Source organism: Halichoerus grypus, chromosome 9 (genome assembly GCF_964656455.1).
Source record: "Halichoerus grypus chromosome 9, mHalGry1.hap1.1, whole genome shotgun sequence".
In the NCBI taxonomy this organism is placed as follows: Eukaryota; Metazoa; Chordata; class Mammalia; order Carnivora; family Phocidae; genus Halichoerus; species Halichoerus grypus.
The window spans coordinates 128,915,539-128,935,433 of record NC_135720.1 but is presented as its reverse complement, the minus strand read 5'-3'; the positions used below and the strand labels follow the sequence as shown (position 1 = coordinate 128,935,433).

General features: G+C 39.7%; 1 protein-coding gene across 1 annotated transcript in view; it reads left to right on the top strand.

Annotated features, from left to right (window-relative positions):
• Positions 1-2,015: 2,015 nt before the first annotated feature.
• The window catches only part of ELOVL2 (ELOVL fatty acid elongase 2), an 82,899-nt gene continuing 65,019 nt past the window's right edge, over positions 2,016-19,895 (top strand). Inside the window, exon 1 of the mRNA XM_036106560.2 lies at positions 2,016-2,118. Within this exon, the coding sequence (XP_035962453.1) occupies positions 2,116-2,118 (3 nt within the window). The 5' untranslated portion in view covers positions 2,016-2,115. The remainder of the gene's footprint in view (positions 2,119-19,895) is intronic.

Below are 19,895 nucleotides of genomic sequence, written 5' to 3'. Positions count from 1 at the left end.
AAATCCAACAGGCTTCAGGTTGTATTCTGGCTTCCCCATTTTCCAAATGCCTGACCATGTGACCCTAGGTACACCATTTCCCTTCTTTGGGCCCCGGGTTCCTCATCTGTACAATGGAACTAGTCACAAATGAGCTACTACTGTAAGTCATTCAGCATGGTTTATGTTAGATACCCAATAGTTACCCGCAAATACCACATTTGAGCTAAAAGAATGATGAGCTTATAAACTGAGGCTGCCTTCTATAACTTCTGGATTAATCTTAGGATCCCTTTGGTCTGCTTCCCAGATGTAGAAGGAGTTGCTAGGTTGCAATAGTGCATGTGGTTGAAGTCTGGGTCAAGTTAAGAGGCTCTTCAAGGCATCTGAACCTCATTTAAGTTCTTCTCCATTACCTCTAGAAGGCCCATTCATCAATTTACTGCTGAAATAAAATGTTAACTATTTCAGGGTACAGGTCTTTCACCTCCTTCATTAAGTTTATTCCTAGGTATTTTATTCTTATCGGTGCAATTGTAAATGGGATTGTGTTGAATGAACAAAGTGAATGAATGAATGGAACTGACATCAAATTGAATATTTGGTTTCAGCCTTATGGACACTTTTTATAAAAATATGCCAGCATTAAGTAGAATATAATTTTCTGATTTCCATGGGCATTAGATCAATAACAATATCAATAATTAGTACTTTTGCTCCAGGCATTTTTCTAGTGCTTTATTCATACTAATTTAATCCTAATAGCCATATATAATGTGTCATTTTATCCCCATCTTATAGATCAAGAAACTGAAGCCCAGAGAATTAGGTAACTACTTAAAGCCAGTATGTGGCAGGGCTGACTCCTGAGCCCACTGATGGTGAGATTTTAAGAGACTTGGTTAACAAATACCTACCTGTTCGTGATATAAGCTATCCACTCCTTATAAGCAAATATGTAACTGATTTTAACACTCCAACTACAGGAAACTCCAAATATTAGGTGATTATATGACAATTAGGAGTTAGCTCGACATCTATGGTTACTCACTCTGCTACTTCACAAAACTGCAAATACATCCGCAATCCTTCAGGTGTGGAATGCTAAGATATGCTGCAGGTACCTCCGTGTACAACCGGATGTGGTGTTCTGACTCTGAACAAACACGTTTACCTTTGCTTGCATTTCAGTTTACCACATCGGCCACATAAAAAAGCAAGCAGACATTCTTAACGCTAAAAAAGAGGAAAGGTCATGCAGCACGCACAAGTCTTCAAAAAATGAAAAGCGCAGGATCTTAATTAAGATCCCATACTTTCTGTTCACGATTAAGTGTTCAACTAACCATTGGTGGTATTAGCTAAGAAGGCCCTGGAATAAGACCCTCTGCAGGCAGCGTCGTGTGGAACAAGGAGTCAGTCGCCTGCTCAGACTGATCCGCTCCTGACCTTAACGCCAAAAAAACCCCACTGATCCCTGGATCTAAGACACCCACATCCCGCAAACCCGCATGAACACGAGCCATCCTCCCCAACCCCCCCCCCCCCCCCCCCGCTTAACGTGTGCTTGAAAACCGCGGAGCCCAACGAAGAGGAGGAGCAGGGCCCTGGCCCTCTACAATCCCCAGGTCCTCGCAGCTCCCGCAGCCGCCGCAGCCTCCGGGGGCAGCGGACAGAGGCCAGCGCGGCGGTCCTCGCGGAGGCTCTGCGAACGTTGGGCCCCGGCACGCGACAGGCGGCCTGCTGGGCCTGCAAATCGCCGCCCGGCCGGCAGGGGGCGCCGCGAGCGGAGCCGGGCGCCCGGGAGGGGGCGCGCGAGGCCGTCCGGGGCCCCGCCTCGTCGGCCCCCACCCCTCCCCCGCCGCCCTCCTCGCGCCGCGGCCGGCGAGCCGCCGGCGAAGGGCGGGGGGTGGGGAGCGGCGGGGGCCCGAAACGGTCCTGGAGCTCGGAGCGCCGCGCGGGAGCAGCGCGAGCCCGAGGGGGCGGGGAGGCGGGCGGGCGTGCGCGCGCCGGGCGTGGGTGTGGGCGTGGGTAAGTAGAGCGGGCGCGACGGGAGCGCGGGGCAGAGGGACGCTGGCTACCCTGGACAGCGCATCGCCGCCCGCCGGGGTCGCCGCGCCGCAGCCGCCGCGGATCATGGTGAGTGGGCGCCGTGCGCCGCCACCGCCGTTCTCCTTTCTCTCCTCGACCAACGCACTGGGCGGGAAGGAGCCGGGCGGGCAGCGGCGCGGGAGCTGCGGGTTCGACCGCTGGAACCCGTCGCGCTCGGCGGGCCTGGGGAGGGGGCGGTGAACGTTTGGGCGGGAGGGCGCGCGGGCCGGGCCGGGGCCGCGGTCTCGGGATCTTTGTCCGGGGCCGCGGTCCCGCCCCGGCACCTCGGGGCGCCCGCTCGCGTCCAGCCCGCTGTTGCAAGCACGCGGCCGGCCGGGCGCCCGGGATGCCCGACGAAACCGTACCCCGTTCCGGTGGCGGCCATTCCCGCTCGCCTCGCAACCCCACTCCCGCCCCGACCCCCGGCCTGGGGGACGGCGTTTCCCTCCCGCGGTCCCGACCCTGCCTCCGGAAATTCTGGGGGTTTTGTCTCTAACGGTTGAATCCGTGCCTCCTCTCCTCCCTGCACCGTGCCTGCAATCCCGGGGGTGTGTCTTTGTGCTTGCCCCGGCCTCCCTGGGTTTGCATCGTGGAGTCGGGGAGATTCCCATTTGTTTACGGAGACTGGGCGGGGGGGTCTGGTGTGTTCTTTCCGACAACTACTCTTTCCCAGTTTCCAGGCCAGTACTCGACTCTGAATTCATACCGCTTTCTGCTGGCCACGGAGCTCTGTCCTGGAGAGAGAGGGGTGCGTGTGTGTCCGTGTGTGTCCCCGTGCGTCCGTATCCCATGAACTGCTTGAGAGTTTTGGCAGAAGAACCTGGTTTTGTGACTACAAAAAGAGAAAGTGATGTGGTTTCCATATGGTTCCTTCTCCACTATGGGGCTTGTTAAAATATGCTAATCTCCTTTCTTTTCCCCGCTCCAGCTGACCCTGATCAGTCCCGGATTTTGCTCTCCCTCCACCCTCTCAGGCACACATCATCTACCTGATTATACGTGAAGCCTTCTGTGGTCACCCTATCTAACATTTCAGTCTTTCCTACCGCAACTACCACAGTTCCTATCACCCTTCTTGCTTCATTTTTTTTATAGCATTTATTATTTAACATACTCTTGTTTATCTTGTTTACTGAACGTGTTCCCCACTATGTAAATATCGGCGCAGAGATTTTTTCATTTTGTTCACTGCTGTATTTCTAGTACCTACAACAGTGCCTGGCACATAATCTGTGCTCTATAAATTAAAGAGAAAATTAACCCAAAAAACCAGCATACTGTTGCTGATGTACAAATGGGAAGCAGCAATGCAACTATAAGGATTATCCAGTTGACAGTTATAAGGATGAGAATTTCAAGGGAAGATTGAGAGGAGGAATAGTCTTGGAAACAAGGGACTTAGTGTGGTGACCCTCAATGGGAAGAGTAGAGCTGCCATCCCTTAATGCCTGGGTCTGTCTCTTCATGCCCTTGACACCTTTGCCCTTGGATGGATAAAGCATTTTTAGAGCTAACTGGCTCTCTCCTTGGGGGCCTGAACCTTTGTTACAAAGAATTATAATGAGTAAGAAAAGAAGTCCAAGGATATCACCTTAATTGGAATGGAAGAGCCATGGGAATTTTAAAGAGTCAAAATAAAGGGCTTGCACTTATTAACTCTATCCTGTACTATTGTGATACTACCTTTTTAGAAAAGCGTTTTCAGAAACTTTGGGTTTTCTGAGGAGATATTTTTATGCATATGTCCACATAGAAGTCCTCTCACTTTAAAAAAATTATGCTGGCAGTGGGAGGTTAAATTCCAAAATAAGCTCATGGGTCAGTTCAGAGAGACACTGCTTTGAGTCGAAGTCCAACATGAATAGTCTCTCACGATGTCTGCTAATTAATCTTATTCCAAAGCCTATGTTTTTCCTTCAAATTCCCTTTTGCTTTTCCATTTCACAATATAAATGTATAGCAGTCCTTTGTTTTAAGCCTGGGGACATGTGTTTTTATAATCTGAACCTAACTGCATAGTAAAATTTACATGGGCAAGTTCCTGAAAATGATGTAATTATAGCCGTCACTCTTCAAGTTTAGCACCTCTATAATTGCTGTTCTGGCCAGATAGGTAGTAAAGATGAAAGATGGAAAGGAAGGCATAATACGATTGTCTTTGAAATTAAATCCAGCCACCAAACATAAATGCAAGATGCCTCATTCTTTTGATCCCAATTTATATTTGTAGGAGATTTTATGTTACGATTCCAGTCAAAATATCAAGCCATTTTTTTTTTGTCTATTCCTCAAAGCATCGTATTTTTCAAGAAATATAAATCCCCTTTTAAAGTTATCCAGTTGGGTAAGCTTAATTCTCATTCTTTCAACAAAAAGTTACAATTTCATCCAGCTCCCTTGAAAGCTTTTTTTTTTAATTGCAGTATAACTGATCCCTTCAAAACATTTTAATCACAGTTTGGGAGGTTCGGGTGTTTTCATAGTCTGAAAGAAGGTGTTTAAAATTTAAGTGGCTCCATATCGTAAATTTGTTCTATTCAGAAAACAGGGTCCTTCTATTGAGGGCTGTGCCCAGGATTATCTCCCTTGGACAGTCTACCGTCTAACCTGAAAGTTTTGGATATTTAGGAGTAGATGTTGATAAGAGACAAGAGGTTACACCAGTAAGCTCTTATTTAAGCTCAACATGGTGAAAATATGCCAACATGAGTAGCTCAGCAAAATTCTGAAGTTACAAATTTTACACATTTGTATCTTAATCGAATGAGGACATCACTGGTATGTCCCTGACTCTGACAGTGAAGGATTCTAATAAATTGTTAGTTTAAATATAACCATTTAAACTCTAACAATTTAAGAGTTGCAGAGTATACATTGTTCTGGAATTGATGTGGCAGTTTAAACCTTGAGATCTGGATTGAGTCATGTATTTGAACCCCAACACAAGGTTTAACTGTGTGACCTTGGGCAGGTTAACTTCTTTAGAACTCAGGTTTTTTTCTATAAAAGAAGACAGTGATATCATTTCATAAGGTTGTTGGGAGGAACAAAGAAGATACTGCACTAACTGGCTAGTGTACTTCTTCGAGCATTCATGAATATTATCTTTTATAATGACGTGCGTTCTTTCTCCTGTATCTGGCTGTTTTCAGTTGAAATACCTCAGGATAATGTCTGTGATTCACTCCTGGATCTCATCCCCTTATGTGATCCTGAAACGGATCTAGTATTGCTCTTTATCAACACCCTCCAGGGGAAATATGCAAACTGCATGTGTAATTTAAAATTTTCTAGTAGTGGCATTAAGAAGTAAAAGGAGAGGTGAAATTAATTTTAATAATAGATTTTATTTAACCCAATTCATGCAAATATTATTTCAACATGTAATCAATGTAAAAAAAATTAGATATCATACATTTTTTTTTTCCCCATGTGAAATCTTCAGCATCTGGTTATGTGTTTTATACTGACAGCATATTCCGTTCAGGTGAACCACAATTTCAGGTGCTCAGTAGCCACACTTGGGACAAAACAGCCCCAGATGACACACGTCTTCCAAATTTACCTCTTCTCTGCTAGACTCTTCCCTCTCGTGAGAACCTCACTGCCGCTTTAGACCTAGTGTTACCAAAAGTCAGCTACTCACCTTTCAGACTGTCCTCTCTGTTCCCTTTGGCTGTTAGTAATTCCACCAGCTCTCAAGTCTACTGTGTCTGAAATCGGATTCTTACTCGCCTTTCTCTTTTATAGTGTTCATTGTATAATATTCCCACATTTTGAAAATCTCTTTGCATCTTTTCTCTCCTCCAGGGCCCTCTCCACTATTCTTGTCTTTCTTACTGATTTCCTCCTTTTTGGTCTCTTAGTTTTTAACCTTTTTACTTGAAGCTCGTTATTTTTTCAAGGCCAGAGTCCTCATTTTCCTGTAGTAGCTTAAAGCTGGGGGCGCTCTGGTCCTGATATGTTTCCAAGACCTCCCTCTTGCCTTCCTCCCTGTGTTGTGCTTCCCTTCCTTCTGCAAACCACCCCCCCCCCCCCCACGAAAGGTAGTTCTCTACCTTGCAGCCACTGGGCTCCACATTCTCACCATTCTCTCATAGCTCTTTTGTATGTTAAGTTTAAATGCTTTCTATTTTATACCTTATTTCTGTGCTTCACACCTTTATCAAATATCCAAAGAAATAGAATTCCTTTAACTGAAAATCTGATATTGAAATGACCCACCCAAAGAAGGAAGCACAGATAAAGGAAAGAGAAAAATAAACCATGGGAAGGGAAAATGAAATTATTCTTTGAGCTTTAACTACCTTTCAAGAAATATCAGTAGACCTGATTAATAATAATAGCAACAACAGCGACAACTATGGTGACCCCTTACTCAGGGTTTTATAGGAAACAGAACACTTTCCTCTAGCTGGTGGACAAAGGCACGAAACAGAAAGGTGCTGGACCAAGAGTCAATAAACCCAATTTCTTTCTAGTCCTGGCTTTTTTAATTAGCTCTATTGCCTTAATCCCATCACTCTGAGACACTATTTACTCATCTGCAAAATGGGGTATTTTCCTTTCACAAGATTGTTTTGGCAGAATCAATGGAGCCTTTACACTGGCTCTTCTCTCTGGCTGCCTGGCTGGATCTTTCTGCCAGAGAGCTGTATGGCTGTCTTCTTTTTTTTTTTTTTTTTAATATATTTTTTATTATGTTATGTTAATCACCATACATTACATCATGAGTTTTTGATGTAGTGTTCCATGATTCATTGTTTGCGTATAACACCCAGTGTTCCATGCAGTACGTGCCCTCTTTAATACCCATCACCAGGCTAACCCATCCCCCCACCCCCCTCCCCTCTAGAACCCTCAGTTTGTTTCTCAGAGTCCATCGTCTCTCATGGTTCGTCTCCCCCTCCGATTCCCCCCCTTCATTTTTCCCTTCCTGCTATCTTTTTTTTTTTTTTTAACATATAATGTATTATTTGTTTCAGAGGTACAGATCTGAGATTCATCAGTCTTACACAATTCACAGCGCTCACCATAGCACATACCCTCCCCAGTGTCTATCACCCAGCCACCCCATCCCTCCCACCCCACCCCCCACTCCAGCAACCCTCAGTTTGTTTCCTGAGATTAAGAATTCCTCATATCAGTGAGGTCATATGATACATGTCTTTTTCTGATTGACTTATTTTGCTCAGCATAATACCCTCCAGTTCCATCCACGTCGTTGCAAATGGCAAGATTTCATTCCTTTTGATGGCTGCATAATATTCCATTGTATATATATACCACATCTTCTTTATCCATTCATCTGTTGATGGACATCTTGGCTCTTTCCACAGTTTGGCTATTGTGGACATTGCTGCTATAAACATCGGGGTGCACGTACCCCTTCAGATCCCTACATTTGTATCTTTGGGGTAAATACCCAGTAGTGTAATTGCTGGATCATATGGTAGCTCTATTTTCAACTTTTTGAGGAACTTCCATACTGTTTTCCAGAGTGGCTGCACCAGCTTGCATTTGCACTAACAGTGTAGGAGGGTTCCCCTTTCTTGTATGGCTGTCTTCTTAATACCTTTTTTTTTCTTTTCTCGTAAGTGTTAAGAGAATACGATCTTAGGATCAAAAAAGTTTTGGGAAGCAGTAGACAAGACAGGTTTCCTTCTCTCTCTCTCTCTCTCTTTTTGAGGTATAGTTGACACACAATGTTACATTAGTTTCAGGAGTACAACATAGTGATTCAACAAAATCTATACCTTATGCTATGCTCACCACAAGTGTAGCTACCATCTGTCCCCATACAGTGCTATTACAATACAATGCAAAACTGACTGTATTCCCCAGGCTGTACCTTCATCCCTGTGACTTCTTCATTCCCTAACTGGAAGCCTGTATCTCCTACTCCTCTTCATCCATTTGCCTGTCCTCCTATCCCCCCTTTGCTCTGCAATCACCAGTTCTCTGTATTTATGGATCTGTTTCTGCTTTTCTTTGTTCATTTGCTTTTTTTTTTTTTAGATTCCACATATACTTGAAATCACAAAGACATACTTGTCTTTCTCTATCAGACTTATTTCACTTAGCATAATACCCTCTAGGTCCTACCATGTTGTCACAAATGACAAGATCTCATTCTTTTTTTCTTGACTAATATTGTGAGATATATATATATATATTTTATATGTCTCACACATCTTATTTATCCACCTGTCTATCGATGGACGCCTGAGTTACTTTTATATGTTGGCTATTGTAAATGATGCTGCAATAAACTTAGAGGTGCATAGATCATTTCAAATTAGTGTTTTCATTTTCTTTGGGTAAATACGCAGTGGTGGAGTTGGTGAATCCTATGGTAGTTCTAGTTTTCATTTTTTAAGGAGCCTCCATATTCTTTTCCACAGTGGCTGCACCAATTTGCATTCCCACAGACAGTGCACAAGGGTTCCGTTTTCTCCACATCCTCGCCAACACCTGTTGTTATTTTTTTTTGTCTTTTTGATACTAGCCATTCTGGCAGGTGTAAGGTGATAGCTCAGTGTGGTTTTGATTTGTATTTCCCTGATGGCTAGTGATGTTGAGCATATTTTCATGTGTCTGTTGGCCATCTGTATGTCTTGTTCGGAAAAAATTCTATTCAGGTCCTCTGCCCATTTTTTTGATATGATTATTTGGGGTTTTTTGCTGTTGACTTGTATAAGTTATTTATATATTTTGGAAATTAACCTTTCATCAGATGTATCATTTGCAAATATCTTCTTCCATTCAGTAGGTTGCCTTTTTGTTTTGTTGTTTCCTTCATTGTGCAGAAGCTTTTTATTTTGATGTAGTCCCAATAGTGTATTTTTGCCTTTGTTTCCCTTGCCTGACAAGACAGATTTAGAAAAATATTACTAAGGTTGATGTCCAAGAAATTACTGCCTGTGTTTTCTTCTAGGATTTTTATGGTTTCGAGTCTCACATTTAGGTCTTTAATCCATTTTGAGTTTCTTTTTGTGTATGGTGTGAGAAAGTTGGCCGGTTTCATTCTTTTGCATGTAGCAATCCAGTTTTCCCAGCACCATTTATTGAAAAGACTGTCATTCCCCCATTGCATATTCTTGCCTCCTTTGTCATAGATGAATTAACCTGTCTAAGCATTAATTCATTTCTGGGCTCTCTATCCTGTTCCATTCATCCATGTGTCTGTTTCTGTGCCAGTACCATACTCTTTCGATTCCTGTAGCTTTGTGGTATATTTTGAAATCAGAGCGTGATGCCTCTAGCTTTGTTCTTCTTTCTCAAGATTGCTTTGGCTATGCAGGATCTTCTGTGATTCCATATCAATATTAGGATTGTTTATTCTGAGATGTGTGAAAAATCCTGTTGTATGTTGATGGTAATTGCATTGAATCTATATATTGCTTTAGGTAGTATGGACATTTTAACAATATTATTCCTCTGGTCCATGAGCATGATGTATCTTTTCATTTGTTTATGGTGTCTTCAGTTTCTTTTATCAGTGTTTTATGGTTTTCAGGGTATAGGTCTTTCACTTCCTTGGTAAGGTTTATTCCTAGGTATTTTATTCTTTTTGGTGCAGTTACAAGTGGAATTGTTTTCTTAATTTCTCTTTCTGCTTTGTTATTAGTATATAGAAATGTAACAGATTTCTGTATATAAATTTTTTATCTTGCAACCATACTGAATGCATTTATTCTGTTTTGGTGAGGTCTTTAGGGTTATCTATATATAGTACCCTGTCATCTGCAAATAGTGAGTTTTCCTTTTTCCCTACCCATTTGGATACCGTTTATTTCTTTTCATTGTGTGATTGCTATGGCTGCGATTTACAGTACCATGTTAAATCAGAGTGGTAAGAGTGGACATCCTTGTCTTGTTCCCGACCTTAGAGGAAAAGCTTTCAGTTTTTCACCATTGAGTATGATGTTAGCTCTGGTTTGTCATGTATGGCCTTTATTATGTTGAGGTATGTTCCCTCTAAGCACACTTTGTTGAGCATTTTTTATCATGAATGGTTGTTAAATTTTGTCAGATGCTTTTTTGCATCTATTGACATGATCATATTATTATCCTTTGTTTTGTTAATGTGGTATATCACATTGATTTGCAGATATTGACCATCCTTGCTCCCCAGCATAAATCCCACTTGATCGTGGTGATCCTTTTAATGTGTTGTTGGATTTGGTTTGCTAATATTTTGTCGAGGATTTTTGCATCTGCTTTCATCAGGTATATTGGCCTATAGTTTTCTTTTTTTGTAGTGTCTCGTTTTAGTGTCAGGGTAATGTTGACCTCATAGAATGTATTTGGAAGCTTCCTTCCTCTTCTGTTTTTTGGAGTAGTTTGAGAATTGGTGTTAACTCTTCTTTAAATGTGTGGTAGAATTCACCTGTGAATCCATCTGGTCCTGGGCTTTTGTTTGCTGGGAGTTTTTTGATTACTGATTGAATTTTGTTATTAGTTTGGTCTGGTCAGATTTTCTATTTCTTCTTGACTGACTTTTGGAAGATTGTACATTTCTTTTTTTTTTTTTTTTAATTAACATTTGTTTCAGGGGTACAGGTCTGTGATTCATCAGTCTCACACAATACACAGCGCTCACCACAACACATACCCTCCCCAGTGTCCACCACCCAGCCACTCCATCCCTCCCACCCCCCGAAGATTGTACATTTCTAGGAATTTATCCATTTCTTCTAGGTTGTCCAGTTTGTTGGCATATAATTTTTCTTAGTAATCTTTTATATTCTTTTGTATTTCTGTGGTGTTCATTGTTACTTCATTTCTGATGTTATTTATTTGGATCCTCTCTTTTTTTCTTGATGAGTTTGGCTAAAGTTTTATCAATTTTGTTTATCTTTTCAAAAAACCAGTTCTTGGTTTCATTGATTTTTTTTTTTTAAATCTCTGTTTCATATATTTCTGCTCCAATCTTTATTATTTCCTTCTTTCTCTTGATTTTTCTGCCTGGATGATCTATCCATTGTTGTAAGTGGGTGCTAAAGTCCCCTGCTGTTATTATATTACTGTCAATTTCTCCCTTTATATTTTTCAGTATTTACTTTATTCAAGTGCTCCATTGTTGGGTGTGTAGATATTCACAATTATTATATCCTCTTGTTGTGTCGATCCCTTTATCATTATGTAATGCCATTTTTTGTTACAGTCTTTGTTTTATTTTTATTTTTTAAAAGATTTTATTGATAGAGAAGGTGCGCACGCACACACACACACACAGAGGGAGAGTGAGAGGGAGAAGCAGACTCCTCACTGAGCAGAGAGCCAGATGCAGGGCTCAATCCCAGGACCCTGAGATCATGACCTGAGCCTAAGGCAGATGCTTAACCAACTGAGCCACTCAAGTGCCCCACAGTCTTTGTTTTAAAGTCTGTTTTGTCTGATATAAGTATTGCTAGTTTGGCTTCTTCTTCTTCTTTTTTGCCTCACTTTGCATGAAATATTTTTTTCCATCCCTTCACTTTTAATCTGTATGTGTCTTTAAATCTGAAGTCAGTCTCTTGTAGGCAGCATATATGCATATGTGACTCTTTTATTTATTTATTTTTTTTTTTTAAGATTTTTATTTATTTGCGAGAGAGAGAATGAGAGACAGAGAGCATGAGAGGGAGGAGGGTCAGAGGGAGAAGCAGACTCCCCGCCGAGCAGGGAGCCCGATGTGGGACTCGATCCCGGGACTCCAGGATCATGACCTGAGCCGAAGGCAGTCGCTTAACCAACTGAGCCACCCAGGCGCCCCGTGACTCTTTTATTTTTAATTCAGTCATCTCATATCTTTTGATTGAGCATTTAGACCATTTACATTTAAAGTAATTATTGACAAGTATATACTCACTGCCATTTTGTTAATTGTTTTCTGGGTTTGTTTGTTTTTTTCCTTCCTTTGTAGTTCTTCTCTGTTCCTTTCTTTCTTTCTTTTTTTTTTTTTTGCTCTTTTTCCTTGTGGTTGATAACTTTCTTTAGTGTTATGTTTGGCTTTTTTTCTCTTTATTTTTTCATGTATTTATTACAGGTTTTTGTTGTTTCCATGAGGTTCATATATAATATCTTAAATATATAGCAGTCCATATTAAGTTGATGGTCACTTAAGTTCACACACTTTCTAAAAAAAAAACCTATTTTTACTCTTCCATCACATTTTGTATATTGTCATATTTCACATATTTTTATTTTGTGAGTTCCCTTAACTAATCTTTATGATGTAATTGATTTTGCTACTTTTGTTTTGTAACATGCACAGTAGCTCTGTGATTGTTCTGCTATCTTTATGTTTGCTTTTATTCATGAAATTTGGTCCTTTCATAATTTTCTAATTTTGAAAATTTCATAGTTTTCCTTCTAATTATGACTTCTCTTTTTCTTTTTTTGAAAGATTTTATTTATTTGTCAGAGAGAGAACGAGAGAGCGTGCGCCTGCGTTCACAAGCAGGGGGAGAGGCAGGCAGAGGGAGAAGCCGGCTCCCCACTGAGCAGGGAGCCTGACATCCCAGGACCCTGGGATCACGACCTGAGCCGAAGGCAGATGCTTAACCGACTGAGCCACCCAGGCATCCCTGACTTTCTCTTTTTCACTTAATGAAGTCCCTTTAACATTTCCTATAAGGCCAGTTTAGCAGTGATGAACTCCTTTAACTTTAGTTTGTCTGGAAAACTCTCTCTCTCTCCTTCTATTCTGAATGGTAGTCTTGCTGTTGGGTATAATGTTGTTGTTGTTGTTGTTTTTCTCTTTCGGGACTTTAAATATATCATGCCACTCCCATCTGGCCTGCAAAGCTTCTGCTAAAGAATTAGCTGACAGCCACTTGGGATTTCCCTTTTTCATTTGTAATTAGTTGCTCCTCTCTAGCTGCTTTTAAAATTCTCTGCTTATCTGTAATCTTTAACATTTTAGTTATTATGTATCATGATGTGGACGTCCTTGGTTCATCTTGTTTGGAGCTCTCTGTGTTTCTTGAACTTAGAAGTCTGTTTCCTTCTCTAGGTTAGGGAAGTGTTCAGCTATTATTTCTTCAAATATAATTTCTGCCCCTTTCTCTCTTCTCCTTCTGGGACCCATGTAATACAGATGTTCCTTCCCTTGATGTTGTGCAAGAGATCCTTAAACTATCCTCCTTTCTTTTATTATTATTTTTGCTTTTTGCTGTTTAGCTTGGGTGCTTTCCATTATGCTGTCTTCCAGATTGCTGACCTGTTCTTCTGCATCCTCTATTGTTGATTCCCTCTGGTGTATTTCTCATTTCAGTTATTGCTTAGTACCTTCTTAATTAGACCTACCCTAACTACTCTATTTAAAACTAAAACCTGCCCTGCCATATTCACATATGCCTGATCCCCTTGCACTGCTATATTTTTTCATAGCACTTTGATTTACTCATTTATATAACACTTGGTACCTTTTAATTATTATGTGAAGTGATTTTTGTTTGTTCCTCATGATGTGTCCTTTAATGTCCCCTTTTGTTTGCAAGCTTCATGAGGACAGATTTTTGTTTGCCTTGCTCAGTAAAGTATCTCAAGCATCTAGGCTAATGCCTAACCTATAGTAAATGCTAAACTGTTATTTGCTGATAAAGTGAAGGCCAGTGTTGCTGGTTCCCAGTGCAGTGTTCTTTTCTCATCAGTCCCATTTACCATCCATAAAGAATTAATTTACCATCCATAAAGAATTAATTTGGAAACGCACATTTGCTTTGCAAACATATCCATGGTATAGTTCTTTTAAAGACACTTATAATTATTTATCACAGTTGAGTTTAGGCATGTTTCAGTAATGTAGGTGTTTCATCCATGCACATATGCTTGTGTAACCTTTCCATAAATGATGATGTATATGTATTCCTACAACTATATTTTTATTTCACAGTCATATTTGTGGAAGGGGTCAGGTTACGTCATTTCTGAGTAATGAAACCTATAACTTTATTATAAGTTACTGAAATTAAAATGAATGTGTATACGTTTCTATAATTATATTTGCTTTTCATAATATAATTTGTAGATGGGGCCAGATTATGTTCTTATTTTTACATAATGAAATCTATAAGTAAAAACATTAAATTTTTGCTGAAATTAAAAATGAACATCTTAATAGTAATATAAACAAAGCTATGATTTGTGAATTTACTGAGTAATTATTTTGATTCTTACATATATGTTGTCTTTTTTGGGTTTTAGTTATCACTTAAATGCACGGCAAGTGTAATAATGTCAGTGGTGCAGTTCTGCTTAAGGAGGGTGCTTTGGGTTATCAGTTATTTTATATTAGTTAGTTAATATGTGTAAAAGTGCATTGAAAACATTGATCTTTTTTGAAGCCTTACAAGAAACTTGAGAGAGACAAGTCCTGTATCAGTATACCTACTCTACAGGTGAGAAAATTGAGTTTCAAAGAATAAATGATTTATCTAAGGTCACATACTAGAGGTAGCAAAACCAGGTATAAACCTTCTGATCCAAAAACATTACCTGTTTTATTCCATATAGGTTTATCCATGAATCAGTGTAAATGTACTCTTCTCATATAAATGTGATGAAAGCCATAGTACTCTTCTACATTATCATAGATGAGAATGGACAAATCAGAATGACTTCCCCATGTAGTTTCTTTCCTGGTGAATTATAAGAAAAGATGGATGGATAGATGGATGGATAGATATATTTGTATTTATATATATAATATCTGTATTTACATATTATATAGATCATATGTATGTATTTACATATATAAACCAATACATATAACCTAAAAATCCATTTCAAATATATGGAAAATGGAGCAAGCAAGGAAAAGTGTGGGGGGTTTTCTGTGTTTCTTTTTTTTAGAGAGAGAGAAGGGAGAGAGAATCTAAAGCCGGCCCCACACCCATCTAGTAGACACTTAAATAATATGCAATTAAGTAAAGCGGTCACTATTTTTTGATTGAATAACTGTAGTATTAAGACACTAATCAGAGGGGCACCTTCATTAAGCACCTGATTCTTGGTTTTGGCTCAGGTCATGACCTCAGAGTCGTGAGACTGAGCCTTGTGTAGGGCTCTGTGCTCAGTGAGGAGTCTGAGATTCTCTCCCTCTCCTTTTGCCCCTCCCCCTCTCAAATGAATGAGTAAATCTTTAATAAAATAGACATTGATGAAAGAGACCAATGATAGCTTTGCACATAAATTTTTGTTTCATAATGAAGTTTATCGTTTGAGTTTAATTGTAATACTTAAAGATTTAAATTATTGATTTTTCCATATTGCTAAGCAGAATTTTGTTAATAGAATCTTTGAGTTTAACAGATATTATGACTAGTTGGGGACCCTTAGTGTTTTGGCAGGGTCAAAAGTTTATCAACTGTTAACACTGAAGTTAGATTAGTAAGAGTTAGTTAGTTAGAGTCAGATTAAAAATTAACTCAAGCCTTTAAAGTAGAAAACAAAAGGTGTCCATAATGCAAAAATAAAATTAGACCATTTTTAATTTTCCAGAAAAATTAGTTCTGATCACCTTATTTTCTTTGCCTTTGGGAGGTCTGTGCAGTGTTCTCTGACACAGTGGGATGAAAGAGGGAGCCTATACTTTGACCTTGTCTGCTTTCTTTGCAGAGGCTTTCCTTAAATTGTTACAGGGAAGGTTCATTCTCTTGGGCCAGCAGCTTCCTTGATTTTTGGAAATGCATATTTTGGGAGTGTTTTAATGTCAGTGGTGCAGTTCTGCTTAAGGAGGGTGCTTTGGGTTATCAGAACAATACTCAGTTGCATTTTCTTTAGGACAACCTAATCAAGATTGCCCTTAGAGGCTATTTCATATCCCTCCCTCCATAGGTTAGGGAATTGTTACTCCTTTGTATTCTTCACGGTAAGCATTACCCCTTTCCTGTGGTCTTTTCTGTACTCAGACTCCTAAAAAGAAATGGCACGTATCATGACTAACTTTGAGATTTAACTGCCTGAAGTCTGTTTCAGACTCACTAATGCAAAGCAACCATACTAGTTTAAAAAAAAAAAAATCCAAATCTACAGCACGGGTAACTTTTATTTCTTTATTGAGCCAAGAATGTGGTCAGGACCAGGAGGTGGTTGGTAATTGAGGAGCCAAAATCATCAGGATTGATAAGGCTGAGATCAAGTTTGTGTCTGTGACACCAGACTACTCAGAAGATGAGTCAATTCAACGAGAGGAGAAAAAATCAAACCAGTTGTCTGAGAGGTGGCATGAGTAGAAGGAGCAGGAACTTGGGAACTGGATAGACATGTTTAAATGCACATTCCCAGACTAGATGAAGCCGGACCCACTGATTCAGAATCTCTCTGTGAGGGGCTTTGGAATTTGCATGCCAGGAATCAAGTCCACAGAAATCTGAAATACAGTATTCTAGGGGTTCAGAGGAATGAACTAACAAAAATATTTAGTGTATGCTTCATGAAGGAGTTGGGATTGACACTAGATCTTGACTAGGTTGGATTTTGATATATAGGAAAAAGGAGGAATGTAGAATCAAACAGAAGATTCCATTTAGGGGAAATAACTGGGTAAGGAAGGACCCAGAAAGCAATAACAGATATTTGAGAAACACTGTTCTGTGAGCACCTTATGGACAAGGCCATCTATTCTTGCAGAGCCTAGCTTACATTTAGGTGCTCAGTAAATGTTTTTTGAATTGTGAAGGTTGTGGACCAACAGGAGTACGGAATGGGTCAAGGCAGATTTTTGAAGAGTCTTGAATATGAGGCCAAGAAGTTCCTTCTTGATTTTGTAAACCAAGTTTTTGAAATGGAGAGTCAAGTGATGAAAGTGTCATTTAGGAAGATTAACCTGGTTTCCATAATACCTGGGCTGAGAGAGAGCCTGGGTAAGGAGGTTATAAAATAGGTCAGTACTCCCATATTTTCGTGTTGTCAACATTTGAAAAAGTGATTTCTTGAACCACGCTTCCTGGGTTCAATTCTCTACTCCATTTATCTCCTCTATAAGATGTGTATAGTAACAAATGGTGAAGATTGGGTCACATAAGATAACCTATATATAAGTTCCTCATAATATACAAGCTAGCTGATAGTGAAAATTCACAACTGGTGGCTATTACCCGCAGAAACTTAATCCTGTTCATCTTTACAAACCTAACTTTTTTCTCTGTCTGGAAGAGAGAATTTTTTTGTTAGACTAACTTGATTAAGCTACATTTACTTACATTTTTAAAATCTTCATGTTCCTGTGACTATAGATTTAGTTTAACATTCAGGACTTTTCCTGGAGAGACTGAAAAAGTAATAAAGATTTCATTCTCTGATATTTAGTTCCTTTTTTTTTTTCAGACAGCACGAATTCTGTTAATTAGCAAAAAATGAAAGACCAAGCTACGTGCTAGTTTCAAAACTGTTTTTCCTGCTGAATAATTCGCACCTATAGGTGCACTCATGTTAGGAAACTGAATGTATTTTGAAAATTGTTTCAAGGATTTGAATCACAATTTTAGAAAATCCTGAGTGCTCCCCATAATCAGATTAAACCTTAGCTGTTTGCCCAACTGCCTACATCAAATTGCCTATGTCTTGAGCTTCTTAATAATGCTTAATCTAATGCCTTAACCCTTAAAAATTTACCCTACAAGAAAACATATCTTCCACTCTCTGCCTTTCCCACTGGATCATCATTATTTCATTACTAAAACCCTAAGTGGAGCAGATTATTGGATTTGTATATTGTATTTGAAATAATGAGGAAAGAGAATGCATATATATACATAGTTTGTTTTCCTGCTTTTTCCCTGTCAGTTTGGAAGTAGTGAAAATTGATTACAAACTTAAGCGTATGGATAAAAATGAAATAAATGGACAAGATAGGACTTACTTGGCATGACCTAGGAGGAGACAGTATTAGAAGAGACTAAGATTAGGTGGGAAAACTGGGAGACCCATCAGATGTGTTGAGGGCAGTGAAGACACCAGCCTGGCTGGTATGAAGCTGTTGCATCAACGACTGGTCCCAGCAAGGCCGGAGGACTGCTTTGGACCAAATGGAATGAAGTTTCTGGGTTTCTGGTTCAAAGTCCATGATGCCCTCCAGCATAAAATTCTTTCCTATCTGGTAGACTTTTTTTTGTCTTGTATGGCTTGACTCCCTATCAGTTCGTTTTCAAATGAAATAGAATAATTGCAGCTTCAATTTGTGGGCCACTTCAGAGGAACTTCAGGCAGCGTCCCCAGTGGTGATAATCGAAATGTCCTGTGCTTGTATAACACTTTTCAATTTGCAGAACATTTTCACAGCATCCTCTCAGTTGATGTCATTTAGTTAGTTGCTTTTGTATTATCTTCGTTTACTTATGATTTGCTGCCCCCCCATCCTGCAGTATAAGCTCTGTAAGGGCACAGACTTCGTGTATCTTGTTTACCACTGTAGTTTCAGCTCCAGGATTGTGCCTGCACGTAATAGACACTCGAAGAATACTTGTTGGATAAATGGACGGCTGTGTAGAGTAGTTCTCCCTTGTTTGAGGAAACTGAGACTCAGATCGTCTTAGGCGGAGTCCAACAACTAGTAAGTGGTGGATTGGGGATTCAGACCCTTTTTATACCCGTGTCTCTTGTCTTCTACCCTGTTGCTTATTTTATTATACCAGTTGGCTCTCCTCATACTCATGGTATTTTCAGCATGTCTTGCAAAAACACAAACCATAAAAAGTGACAGGTTTGACCATATCAGAATTTAAAATTGAGACGATAAAAGACACCATAGGTAGACATTTTAAAAAATCAAGCAACAGGGGCACCTGGGTGGCTCAGTTGGTTAAGTGTCCGACTCTTGATGTCAGCTCAAGTCATGATCTCAGGGTTGTGAGATCCAGCCATGCATGGGGTTCCGTGCTCAGCACGGAGTCTGCTTGAGATTCTCTCTCTCCCTCTACCCTTCCGCCTACTTGTGCTTGCTTTAAAAAAATAAATAAGTAAAATCTTTAAAAAAAATCAAGCAACAGACTAGGAGAAGGTATTTGCGATCTGTATTAACAATATAGACTTATATATACAAATGATTTTTATAAATCAGTAAACAGAAGACAAGCAATTCGTTAGAAGCATGCATAAGAGTTATTAAATGGCAGCTCCCTGAGGAGGAAACCTGTACAGTCAGGAAGCTTTTAAAGACACACCCACTGCAGTAATAGTAAGGAAGTGCAGATTAAAGCCGGGTCACAACCCTGAACTTGGCAGAAATTTAAAAGATGGACAGTAGCAAGTCCCATAAGTTCATAAGAGCAATATGGTGGTTTTTACTAAAATTAAACATGTATTCCCCAAACAACATAGCAATTCCACAACTAGACTTATTTTCAGAGAAAGTCTGTTATGAAAACAAGATTTGTATAAAGCAGCATTGTTTCTAATAGAATAACTGAAAACAACCTATGATTCCATCATGAGGAAATGGATAAATAACAATATAGAATATTCACATGATGGAATATTACACAGCAGTTACAATGAATGAACTAGGTCTGCATGTATCATCACGAGTAGATTAAGCTAAGTATGATATAATTTATATATATCTTTAAAATGTGTTAAGTAGTGCTGTTTCTGTTTGTGAATATCTGTATATAATTGTATAGAAATACAGATAAGGCCTGAAATCAAATTTATTACAATAGTTATATCTGAGGAAGGAATGAGGGACAAAAGATTAGGGAGATTTGCAAAGGGAATGATGACTTCATCAGTTATACTTTATTCCTTAATTCCCAGTACCTAGTAGGTACATTCGATAAATATTTATTGAATTAAATTGAAAAGATTTGAAACAAATATGACACAATTTCAACGTA